The sequence below is a fragment of the Trachymyrmex septentrionalis genome, unplaced genomic scaffold, assembly GCF_001594115.1.
Source record: "Trachymyrmex septentrionalis isolate Tsep2-gDNA-1 unplaced genomic scaffold, Tsep1.0 scaffold42, whole genome shotgun sequence".
NCBI lineage: Eukaryota > Metazoa > Arthropoda > Insecta > Hymenoptera > Formicidae > Trachymyrmex > Trachymyrmex septentrionalis.
This window is the reverse complement of record NW_017305590.1, coordinates 222,331-236,298: the sequence shown is the minus strand read 5'-3', so window position 1 is coordinate 236,298 and position 13,968 is coordinate 222,331. Positions and strand designations below refer to the sequence as shown.

Here is a 13,968-nt window from a genome sequence, read left to right as displayed (position 1 = left end):
GAATACGAATTAAGCTTCTTCTTCTGGCATACGTCCGAGATTCTATAGTATCAGAAGCTGCTTATTCTAAATAATGCAGTTTCGCGAATAGTACGACCGTGTGATGTATAATCTACGCCAATTCCTCGATTACACCTCGACTCCTAACGCTCCTCTGCTTCCATGCCGACCGAAACTCGTTAATGAATGTAAACCAATATTATTTGCAACTCAATACCTTCAATATGATCCACCTGCTCTTTGAAATTTCCAATTATTATTATATCAATCATTGTGTGTCTGATTGCCTTGCTATATTTATAATTTCTTGCACGTATAATTTAATATAACCAGGATTTCGTGATATAAATTCTCAAGAGTCCGTAAGAATAATGGTTTTGCTGAAATATTTATAAATTTAGCTAGATACAGATGTGAAAATAATTTTGTTGAACTATAGAAATAATTATGTAGATAGAATATTAAAACTTTTTACGGCAATGCTTATTATGCTTCAGTTTTCTACATAATTATTTTGATGAAAAATTATTTTGATGAAATACACTTTCCAACACTGTTTTGCAATACAAATGTAAATAATTATTTTTGGCGTATTTTTGCCTGCTGAACACAAATCCATTTGATGAAATATGACATGCCACAATTTTGAAAAAAAGTTGTCTCAAAGAGACAAAATATGACGATTTTTTTAAGATCTACATAACACTACAGCAACAGCACTAAATTTTTTTAATTTTATTAACTCTAGATAAAAGTATTAACTTTTAGCTTCAAAATACATTTTAAAATACATTTTGTTTCGACATAATTTTTCATTTTTTAAATATATTAATTCGAAAAATAATATGTGTATTATATTACATAAAAAAATAATTATTTTTAAATTGATAGTATTTCGAAAACGGAAAATCATATTAAAACTGAAAATGCATTTTAAAGCTAAAAATTGATACTTTCGCATGACATTGATGAAATTAATAAAAAAATTAGTACCGATGCCAATAAAGACTCTGTACCTATAAAATCGTCATTTTTTTGCCTTTTTACGTTATTTTTTTCAAAATTGTAACGTGCTAATCAAATTTTGTTAACGGATTTGTGTTCAGCAGAAAAAAAATATGTCGGAAATGATTATTTACATTTGTATTGTAAAAAACGGTCAGATTTTGTCAATGTTATTTTTAGATCTGTATCTGTCTAAATTTCAGCTAACTCGTTCTATCCGTGTTCTATCTCGTTCTATTCTTCATCAAGAAGAGCTTACACAAATCTCAGTAGAATCTCAATAATACAACCGTTTTCGGGGATTGCAACGCGTATCTTCGTGTTTAATCCCGCTGGAAATCGCTTGTTAAAGAGAGGTGTCTAAAAGCGAATTCGTTGTGCGAACATCGGCGACAACGCCCACATAATACGACGCGTATATTTTCCCGCGGTTTCCGCTCGTGTACAAACATTTGACTTGCTGTTGCTAATGGAGTGCGAGAATTTGTGTTGACAGTGGTGTATATCAACGGGGTACAACAACGTCGCTGTCTAGCGAGAACGTCAATCAGTCAACTGATAAATCGATACATGCGCTCGTATACTGTCTCGAATCGAACTGCTTCTAGGATTCAACCTAAATACGATTACAATAGCTCGATATATCATACACTAACGGTGTACAAATACATTGAAACGTTTAACGTTCTCCTGTTACCCGAGGATTTCCTTCTGTCGAACGTCGTTCCAAAACCTTCATTCGATAAATCTAGACTTCGATAAATAATTGTAAACCTTCATCATTTAAATTAAAAAATTTACAATTACAAATTTATTTTAATATTAAAATAAATTATAAATTTTAATTAAATAAAGTTTTGAGTTGTAACATGTTATATATATAAATACATATATAGTAAAATATAATCAAACAAAGTAATGATGTTTCTTCTTAGTTTGTTGTTTGGCAATTTTTATTCAAAGTTGCAAAAAGTTCTATAAATTGGACACAAAAAAAAAGTAAATCTATGTAAAACAAATTCTGCGAATATTTAAAATAATTTCCCAGCAAAAATTGTCATCACAAAAAATTGTCTATATAAAAGATGCTGCATTCACGATGAATCCAAAAATCCATAAATACGCCGCAAATGTATTTATCGCGTATTTATATCCCTCGATATAAAAATGGAGAAAATATTTTTAAAAACATTTCGCATGTGTAAAACAATGTATCGGTTTATTATTGTTGTTGTAAGAAACGAGAGTGCATCGAGATGTAAATAATAACTTCTGTAATTTCTAAGATATCGATACGAAATAAATATTAACTTTTTTTAGAGCAGGAAGTTTTGTAACTGAAGTTGGATATCATCCAAGCTTGTTCAAACGACTATTTTGAAGCGTTCTTGGTCGCTCGAAGCCAAGTTTCACATCATGATACATTTTTTCGTTCCTCTTTCATCTCCGTTTACATCGATCGATGTAAAAACATTGTTCTTTCTTTCGATTTTATATTTTTCTCATGTACCCATTAGCCAGCAGATAAAAGTCGGAGTATCTGTTTTAAGTCTCTTAGCCAATTCTCAAATAAAATAAAATATGTAATTTATATGATTGTATATATGGATCAGTAAAAATTACATAAAAATATAATATTTTTTGACTAATAAAATCTGTAAAGTTTTCCTTGAATAAAATCTGAAAAGAATACTAAATAAAAATAAAGATAAAATTACAAAAAAGCAATCGTCGATAATCTTTACCTTGACATATGTTGTCAAAGTCATGATTCTGAGTGACATCCTACAAATTTTAAGTGACAGCCGTTAATCGTTAAAAAGTTATTAACAAAAAAAGTTTAAATAATAACTAATCAAATTTAATATCTTAAAACTAGACTCTTCTACAAAATATTGGAGTTAAGTCATTATTCCACTTTAAGGTTGCGCGTCTCCTCCCGCGCGACTCTTATTAGCCTTGAATCGATATTGTTATTTTAAGTAATAACGTCTTCTTATTTCTTTATACAATACTTTATACAATACTTCGCGCTCGATCTGTCTGGGAGCTTCAGAGTTTCCACGCGAAAGCGAGATTCACTCCATCTCTTTTCCCTGCCTATGGGACGCACGGCTTTGCACGCGAAGCGAGTTTCATCCCACCTCCCCCTTCTGCCTAAAGGGGCACGATTTTCTATGCGAAACGAATTCCATTCCATCTTCCCCCTGCCAAAGGGCATCCGACTTTCCACGCAAAAAGTGAGTTCCAGTAAAATTAAAAAATCACTCTTTTAAATAATTTGAAAAATTTAATTTAATAATTTTTTAAAAAGAAGTAAAGTTTAAATTTAGAAATAGTGTTGCAATAATTTACTTTTATTTAAATTAATGAATTCCTACATTCCTTGACTCTTCCTGGTTTTCCTGGATTTTCTTAAAGCCATAATTCTCTGACTTTTCCCGATTCTGACCGCTAACAATCCTGGCACTATAATTTAAAGTATTTTCATCACATTTAAACTATTTTCGCCAACTGTTCTTACAAATAACTACGTTTTTAGATAAAGTATGAATTGTAGACTTTTGAACAGAAAACAATCGAATAATTAATTTCATTCTCCTTTCTTGTAAATACAAAATTATTTATTAGGAAAAAAAATGATATTAAGAAGATAATACTTATTGTTAGTAGAGTATTAATTACAATAAACACCAGACAGAGGATAATTATAATAATAAATTAAAAATATAATACCATAGCACTTTTCTTAATGACAAAATTTATTTTAAAATAATTTCAAAATAAGCAATAAATTCCTGAATAAAACAATTATTATATCTATTAATTTTATAAATTATAAATTGTGTTGTTTAAATATATAGAACTTATATTACATTATATTACATATACGGTCGATGTAATTATCTCGATACGCAAGTGTAATTATTTACACAATATAAATGGTTGATATAATCACACAAAATTGCATTTAATTATGTACATAAATTATAAAAAGTGTGATAGTAAATCAAAATCATAAACGTATTAAACACTTCGTTAGTAATAAATAATTTTGTATTTTTTGTGACGTATATTTTATAGAAATATTTTAATAGAAGATCGTATATATATAACGCGACCCAATGTAGACTTCAATGCCTCGTTCCTTTTTATTACAAACATTTCTTTGTACGCTAAAGAAAGCTTTCTTTTGTATTTTCACTTGTACTGGCCAAGTAGAAGATAACGCCTTAAGCACAATTCCGGAAGGAACTGTGCGATAACTCAAACTTCACAAATCTACCGGAAGCGCACTGACAATATGCGTGAGAATATCACAGAAGGTTCCGAAAGAAATATTGCAAACTCTTGACTCAGATTCGCCTAAATTCGGAACCGAATAGCGCGAACTTTGTTACGATCGCAGTTCTGGTGATTTATTACGAATGCGAGCTGCACAATTCGCAGCGTGACAATTCGCAAAAAACCGAGGAAAAAAAAAGGATATATCGAAACTCGGTAAACCAACAAATGCGTTGGCAGGTTTCCGTGCGAGAATTTCACATAGCAGCAAAGCGTACCGTGCGATGTCAATTCTGCGGGATTGGATTAATGAAAAATACCCATCGATTGTCAGCGAGATAACTCAGATAATCACAAATTGCGTCCACTGAAATTAGCACTTTAGTACCAAAGCGCTCATATCTCGTTTATGAAAATGACATTTGCACGTGGTGTGAATTACAATTAAATTCCTGAATAAAAGCTTCTCTTCCAAATATGATGCTATTATACATATGTGTGCATAAATCTGGTATACGCTCAAATGGAATATAGAGAAAATTATCTTCTTACTGAATATTTATAATAAAAATATTCAAAAGTTAATAATTATGCATTAATATCATCCATTTTAAAAACAGATTTTGTATAGCCGCGAGCAGCTTACTTGTATAGAAATACCGCCGCAAAATTTACTCGCAACTCTACTCATACCACCTTGTACATCTATCGATTAAGGAGGGTAAACAGAATTATGTAGAGTATATTCTCTTTGCAGAATAATGTTTGCGGATACGCCTCGTCCGTCGTATTAACCAAGCCCGATAAACAGAATTTGTTGATAACAGAAACAGAAGATATGTATATTCAGCAAATGATAGTTCACGTTGCTCTTCAAACCGCCAACATTTTTTTTGCACCTGCCATAATAGCGTGCTTGCAGTCGAAATCAAATTCGAGTTAATATCCGTGAATTGAATATGAGTTCATTAAAATGAGGCGCAGGTAAAACCCCAATAATATCTCAACGTATTTACGCATTTCGCAATGATTATTAATGATTATTACGAACGTGCATGCACTGATTGCATAGTGGATTTATTTCAATATATTTGGAGAAATTCTGACAATAATCGCAGCAAACAAATAAACAGATTTTTCAAACCAGTCTGAGAGAATATCGTATTTCTCGCAAGGTATATAAAATATCAGCGACTAAATAATAATTGCATCTAGGGTTACCTTATCTGTGTCACAAGAAAGTAGTATATGTACACTTTTTAAAAAAGAAATAATAATGCAGAAAACGAAAGGAGGATAATTTTTTATGCATTATATATAGATATTTAATAAAATAAAATTTTTAGAACATAATCTTTATTGACAATTCTTATTGTTATGTAATTCTTATTACAATTTTATACACGGAGAGAATTTTTTCTTAGAGTTTACCCTGAAAATATGATAGTTCTTGGATAACATTGTATTTTGAAAAATTTTATGTAAATTTCTCTCATTCGTTAATAAAACTACAATAAAGTATAAAATAAGTTCGATTAATTTTACTGAAGTGCATGATAAAAATCTTTAAAATATTATATTTTATCACACTACCATATTTTCAGGGTGAATTTTAAAAGATAATACTCTACGTGTAAGTATAAAATTTTAATTAATGACTAGAAATTTTATAACCTTAAAAAGAGTATTGGTAACTCTAGACTCTAGATGTATAATAAACGTAGCACGCTGTGGTCACGCTATTAATACCCCAAAGAAGATTACTTGTTAATGCGTGTGCGTGTATGCGTGTCATCTCTATGCAGCAGGAAGTAGACGTATTGTTAATAATGTGGGTGGTGCTGAATTCGCGGATAACACCTGGCTCGATGCTAAAGGCATCATTAATATGCCATGTAGGAGATAAGCGCGTAGTTAACATACCGATGGTGATAGTAAACGTGCATTTAACACTTCGCTATGGAAATGAACGTATGGTTAATACATCATCGAGCACGTGGTATATCCGGTTAGCGCTAAGATGTTCACGACACGTGATTTGCGTCACATGTGTTATTGTTGGCGCTTAACGCATATGGCATTCGAATATTCTCTGAAACTGCTAATTAATTGTATATTACAAATTATTTCGACAGATTATCGTGTTAAACAATTCTGACAACTAACAATAAAGAAACTCAATCCTAGACTTGATACAAAAGTTTAATAAAGATATCTCTCAATAATTTTTTTAATATTTAATATAAAATGTTTCTAGAATTAAATTTGTAATTAAGTTTTACAAAGAAAAAATCCGTCTAAAGTTAAATAAAAAAATGATACTTCATCATCTATAGATAATGTTAAAAGATTTTCATATTTTTAATTATTTATATTTAAAGAACAATCGCTATTTGGATTTTTGTAGAAGAATTGTCTTTATTGCTGTATGCAAGATTCCTAGATAAAAACAGCTATGGTGAGAATCTGGCGCACGCGCGCTGTATACGCTGTATTTAAAGAGAACACGTTGTCAGAATATATCAAGAAATCGATTTCTCTTACATATTCTTGAATAGTAAGTAGATGCAAATGCAGTTTTTGCCTATTCTAACAACGTGTTTCCTGTAATACGCTTCGATCCTACAATGCAACCTTTCAAATGTAACGAATTCTACATCGCGATGCTTCATGTTGCTCGTAACTGTCCAATTGTTAAGATTTATTAACGAACGCATAGATAGTTCCTCTTTGAAAATGTCTTTGATCGAATAATCAATGGTGAAATGTGGCTGGACCAATGTAGTATTCAGTACCTTTGCAAAGGACATATCGATCGCAACGTGTTCGAGCCAATGTCGATGATAAGGTCTCATTGGGGTAAGATCAATGGAATAGTGAAATGAGGGACGAAATAATTGAACAGCACAGCAAGATCTGGATATCTGTACCTATAACGCGTGCGAAGTAATCCCAGATTAAACAATCGCTGGCAAATCCAATCAGTAATGTAAACGGGAGAAAGAGAATAATCTAATTTTAAACTAATAGTTATTAATGCTATTAAGAGTCCATGCAAACAAATCTGAAAAGATTAAGGAAGCAAGAAATCAGAAAACCTATTTACAAGAATTAACTTCAATGATTTATTCCATCTGAATTACGATTTGCGTTGAAACTTCGCCTGTAATTGTCTTTGTACTGTGAACGATTCTACACTGTCATTGGGCATCATAATTTATGTCCATTTCAATCAATTTATTTCTATTTATGTAGATTAACTTTTATCTCAGTTTAACTCTTTTTCGTTTTTTTAATTCTTAGGAAAAGATAAAAAGTAAGTTAAATTAAAATTAAAATTAATCTACATTTCAATAGAAATGGATATCACTTATAGATATCACTTAACTTTTAAAAAACAAGGATCTATTTTTTTAAATCTTATAGCTTTTCCTTATGTAAGATTTGTCATAATTCATTACTTCTTTATATTCCTTGCTTCAAAATATATGATCCTATTTCAACGCTACTATAACTTTTCATTCGTAAAGATTACGAATTTAATAAATAAAATCGTCGAATAAATAAAATATAATATGCATACAATATAATAATTTTCTAATGACCTTAATAACTTTTTAAATAATTTTTTACAAGTATTAAATAAATACTTTCTAAACGTATTTCACGTATATAATATCGTTGTTATCTCTAATCTCACATTACTTCGCTTAATCCCCAGTCCGTTAGGTGAGATCTAAGACTCGATGCCATCTAGATGTAGAATGTACGCAGCTTTCCTAAGAAGTTTAAGTGCTCTACTAAGGTAACACCGAACTTTGTAATTTCAGGTTAAAATATATCTGTTCCGCGCAACACAATTAGCAAGGAATATGCGGTTGCTCGTGTATGCGCGGAAAGTTAAGATTAATTTAAACTTATTGCCCTAGAAAGTTGCAAGTTTTTATTAGACATTGGGTTATCTCGAAGTCGTAGCAAATCTGTCAACTTGACGATGTAAAATCTATATATTATATATTGTTAAATTTATGCTGTCAAATTTAACTTAAGATGAGTCGCCATTACTCCTACTAAATAAATCATTACTTTACACTAAAATAATAATTAGATCAAATTAGCATGATATAGTGTCAAATATAACCATTGTTTTAGTATAAAGTAACGACATAAAGTGGCCACTTACTTCAAGTTAAATTTGACACTATAGATTTAATAGTCTAACTTTATTCTATCTTTAACAACTTTATAAGCTTTAATAAATACATTTTATTTTTATTTCAAAAATTTTGTTAAAGCAAGCGAATTATTAAGATACGAAAACTTATCCACTTATACATATAGTTGTTACACTTTCGAAGGTTTCATATTTTTCTAATAATCTGAAAAAAAATTAAGTTACATATTTTAACGTCTTAGAAAAGGCAAGTATACGTTAATTATCGCGTGTACAGTTTATACTTAATATACATATCTAGAGTTTTATACTTATCTCCAGAGTTTTAAATTTATACGTATCCTATATCCCTGCTACTATCATAGGTCATTCGCTGGTGCATCCACCTTACTAAAAGCTCGCTGCCGAGCTTGCAGTACATCTTGGCTACGCCAAGTGTATCTCATTAAGTATCGGAAAGACAAATCAATCCACTACAGTCTGAGAGTAAACCGCGCGTTACGATTTTCAGGTTTTTTCTCGTGGCGCAATCCGGACAGCGGTTCCTGGTTCATACAAGCACTCTGCGAAGAGCTGGACCTTCACGGACGTAGCCGTGATCTACTCACCATAATGACCTTCGTTAATCGCCGTGTCGCCATCGAGTATCAATCCTATGTGCCACAGAACGAGAAATTTCACGCGAAAAAGCAGATCCCGTCGATTGTTTCGATGTTGACCCGCCTTGTGTACTTCCCTGACAAACACATATCAATACCGAGGAATATTGACGAGGAATCAATGGAAAAAAAAACCGAGGTTACAAAAAAGGTGCAAAAGATTGTTCCTGAAGGAATTTTTGAAAAAATTCCTCCAACAAAACCGACTTTATTTCAGTCAAATTATTTTAATGCATCCAAAAAGTGATTATTGATCGACGCAACTCATCGAACACGTTTGTTACGATTGAGTTTCGCTATCTCATAAAGAATTTAAGAATTTAATATATGAAAAGAAGAAAAAAAAACAAAAATAGATTGTTTATACATACACAGAAAGAACATCTACAAAGATAGAAGGTTTTGCTAAAATATAAAGTAATGTCTGACATGCTATTTGGTTTAAATATCTATATTTTTAACAAAATTAATAAAGATATTTTGGTATAGAATTGATTACCACAACCTGAAATTAAATAATTAAATAGTATGATATTTCAAATGTCACCCTAAAAATTTAGCTAGATACAGATCTGAAAATAATTATTAGACTATTAAAATAATTACGTAGGATGATTAAGCTGAAATGTCAAAACTTTTTGTAGTTTTTTTAATGTTATAGGCTTTCAGAAAATACAGAAATAAATTTTCAACTTTTCCATTATATCATCAAATAGTTTTTTAATTCAAATATTAAAACGTTTATTTAATTAAAATTAAAATTTGAGCAAAAGTAAGAAAGAGAGAGTTCGAGAATGAAATTTGGTTTGTACCAAAAACACTGTAAATTGCAGACGAAGAGTTAAAACAATGATTAATTTTTATGTAACATTAGCTAATTATTCGTAAATAAAATTTTCTTTCGTTTTACTTGTCAATACATTGCGACCGATATGTTGAGGTGTATAAGTATAATTAATTGTTCATTACGCGTGATCATCCTATATAATTATTTCCACAGTCCAATAAAATTATTTTCTGATCTGCATCTAGTTAAATTTCTAGTTATTTTAGCAAAAGCGTCCTTTGCGTTTTTATATTTTAGCACAAAATTGTCTGTCTTTTTATTATTACTTTACTAAAAAAAAAAAGCAATAAATATTTTCAAATATTTCAGATATCCATATTATAATTAAAGATTTAATTAAATACTTTTAACTGTGGTTATTTTATACATGATATGTAAAATTCAATTTCGTTTATATCCTTTACTCAAGCGAAATATATATATCATTAAAATATCTCATTTATATTATAATGCTATTAAAACAATAAAGAGAAAAAATGATAGATTACAGAATTAGTTAAATATCTAAATAAATTTACATATTTCTCCGTTTGCATTTACAAATTAATTCCTAAACAAATTATAAAATATTATGGAAATATCACGGAATATACACTTGATAACACTCAGCAAAGTAAAATAAATCGCTAAAGCGCATTAAGCAGTACGCCCCGAATTATTGTATTATAATCAGATTTACTATATTATTCTTAATTAGTATGTTAATTATGTGCAGCTTTTCATAACGCTGTAAAAGCCGTTATAACCGTTAAAAATAATAATGACTGACGTTTCTCACTATTTAAATTCGTACGACGTATTGATTGCAATGTATTGACAAGTAAAACAATACAAAAAAATTCCATTTATAATTAGCCAATATTTTTATATAAAAATTAATTAGTATTTTAAATCTCCGTTTCAATCTCCTTTTTAGCAAAACACTTTCAAATTTTTTCCCTATTTTTACAAATTTCAATTTTTATTAATAAAGGTTTTAACATTTGAATTAAAAAACTATTTGGTAATGTAATAAAGATGTTAAAAAATAACCCTGAATTTTTTAACATGTTTTGAAAGCCTATAAAACAATAAAAAGAACATGAACTTGACAATAAAGAATTGCAAACGAAAAATTAAGATTTACTTACGTCGTTACAATTGTCATTTCGGTTGTATGATATTAATAAATAAAAAACAATACGACAAAAATTCTATTCTTAAAAAATAGTTAACCAATATCTTTTCTTATACAAAATTTAAATGTATATTTTTAAATGGCAGTTAATTCAATTTACTGGAGATCGCATTCACTTAAAATTTCTCGACTCTATGGAAAGGATACGCGATAGGAAAATGTCTTGAAACCCCGATCTGAATCTAATGGACGGGAATCGCTTAGTGTTTGCAGGCAAGAAATCGGTGGGAACTAATTCTGTCCCTTAATACGTTCCTATATATATTCGGTGAACCGACAGGGAAGATCCAGGAGTGTATTAACCGCAATGCGTGCGACTGCGATGGTATATTCAACGTCAGATTAGATACCTGCGGTCAAAGGAGTTAGACGCTATTAACCTTTGTCTTGGAAGACGCGAAGTGGAATCCACGAATTATGCCGTTAACCAGATGCTATCGCGAAATGTAATCTTCTCCGTGCCAGAGTAGATCGATCTGCGGTGATTATACAGACAGCTCGTATCCCCGGCAGAAATCTCGGAGTCGCTTAATCGCGTTGTTAAATTTTGTTACGTGGATTTTGTGGATGGTATGACTGTGCGTTATGGATATCTTTACAATAAGTGATGAATATAAAGGAAATAAAAGAGTAATAAACGGTATTAATAGATCGTGCACAAATAGATCGTGAACGAATGTGTATTTCGAATTTATTTGTAAAAATTAAAATATTTTTGTTTTTTTTAGATTTTATTTTCAACCGAATCCGTATATTTTATATCGTTTATATTTCGGATACGAAACATTTTTGAATATTATTAAAAATTGATACTACTGAAAGTCGATGTTACATCGTTTTATTGTAGCTCAATGAAATTTATACATTTCGTTATATTGACTACAAATAATGTAAAAAATTATAAAATAAGCTGTTTTTTATCTTGAGTATATTTTTTTAATAAAATAGATTTACTGCTAATTGACGGTCTTATTCGTAACATACATGCGAGGAAAATAGAAATAAAAATAACAAAAAAAATCGTGTTCTTTTACGATAGAAATAATTCTGTTTGTGACTCAAAACTGTAAAATAATAATGTGAAATATATCATAAAATATTATAGTATTTTATGTAATGTTAGCTCACAGGAATTATTTTTGACTTATAATGTACACCATTAATTCACTAATTTACATTTTTTCTATTTCTATTATGTACTTAGTTCGTGCATTTTTAATATTCAATTTTCTTCGTCAAACATAGATTTAATTACTTGTTTAAAACAGGAGATTGAAAAAGTTGCATCGCTAGTCTTTTTTTATATAATTAAACTACATATTTAATGAGATATAAAATGTTTAGTCAGAAACTATTTAAAATTTAAAGCAATTAATAATAGAACATTTCTCTTAACATGGTAATAAACCTTGGAATAATAATAAACCTTTTTTGTCTTTTCTAAAATGTAAAATATTTTGATATGTCTCTCGTTCAGAATATAATCTATCACGGATCTTAAAATTATCGCTCGCAATCTGGAACTTTCGTTCGGGAGAGGAACGTTCCACGTAAGAACAGTGAAGTGAAGCGCAGGCGGTAAGAAGCAGATTCAATCACTAGCGCGAAAAAGGAGTCTAGCTGTCGAGAAAATTCTTCAAGTCTTGACTTTCTGGCTGGCAATTCGAACGATTGCGAATCAATCCTATCTCCTTGCACTGTTAAGTGGAGCTCTCAAAGAGCGAACCCTCGAAACTATGTGGATGGCTTGTCTAAAACGCGATCGAAAGGGATTTTGGTTTGGAAGGCCCTCTTGTCTCTTTTTGGAGGCTCGTGAAGTACACTGCGTCAAGTAGAAACCACTTCGTTCGACGATCGTATCGTTGATCCGATCAATATGGATGCTATACCAGAATTGTGCGCGAAGTATATACAACTCTGTACGTGAACGATAACGTCGCTTTGTACAATCCGAAACGTTCGGATATTTTACAGCTTATTCACTGCTGGACAAGTACTAAGCTTCCTTTCGCGGATGTCGCGTTCCACACACAATTGCGTTCTTTCTTCCTTCCTTACGGCAGCAAACTGTTGATTTTCCCTTGTCTAAAAATACAAACAACGCGGACATACGTTTTATAAAGCTGCTATTTTGCTTATAAAACGATTCGTGCGGGAAACATGAAAGTTATAATATTTTACAGAAAAGATATACGCGAATATTATAATATTTACATGTACTGTTCATTATGAAATCTCATAACTTTTAAACATTTAAAAAGAGAACGTTCCAACTTGGATACTTTAATTCCAAATATCGTACACTGAAAAAAAAATTATATCAACAGCGTTAATTTAATTGAAAATCTTGTTCATTTAATGTAACAGTATTAATAAAACAGATAAAATGTTATTAAAAAAAGAGCACGACGTATTTGTTTTATTAATAATACTTCATGATAGTTTATTAAATTAACATTATTTTTAATTAAATAAAATAATGCTATTGATTACTTTTTTTTGGTGTACGTAACGAAATCTAAATAGATAAACCACACAAATGAATAAAGATGGATATATTCGAGGTATGTCTTAGTGCCTAATATTTTTGTATAGACTGTTACAAGTTTCATATGGAAAGAATAGTTTTGCTGAAGTATCTAAAAATTTAACTAGAACATACAAAAAAAAAGACTATTTTTAAACCGTAATGTACTCATATGTAAGCAAAAATATTGTAATCTTGCTGTAAAGATTTTTCTTCATTTGATTGAATTTTTGTATTAATCAGATTTTTAATTGAGCAAATTTTGAGTACAAAGTAATACTTGGATCAAAACAA

The 13,968-nt window shown here is 30.2% G+C and overlaps 1 protein-coding gene across 1 annotated transcript in view; it reads left to right on the top strand.

The window, feature by feature from the left end:
• The window catches only part of LOC108751219 (caspase-1-like), a 40,806-nt gene extending 31,207 nt beyond the window's left edge, over positions 1 to 9,599 (top strand). Inside the window, exon 5 of the mRNA XM_018491293.1 lies at positions 8,976 to 9,599. Coding sequence (XP_018346795.1) covers positions 8,976 to 9,370 — 395 coding nt within the window. The 3' untranslated portion in view covers positions 9,371 to 9,599. The remainder of the gene's footprint in view (positions 1 to 8,975) is intronic.
• The last annotated feature ends 4,369 nt before the right edge of the window (positions 9,600 to 13,968 follow it).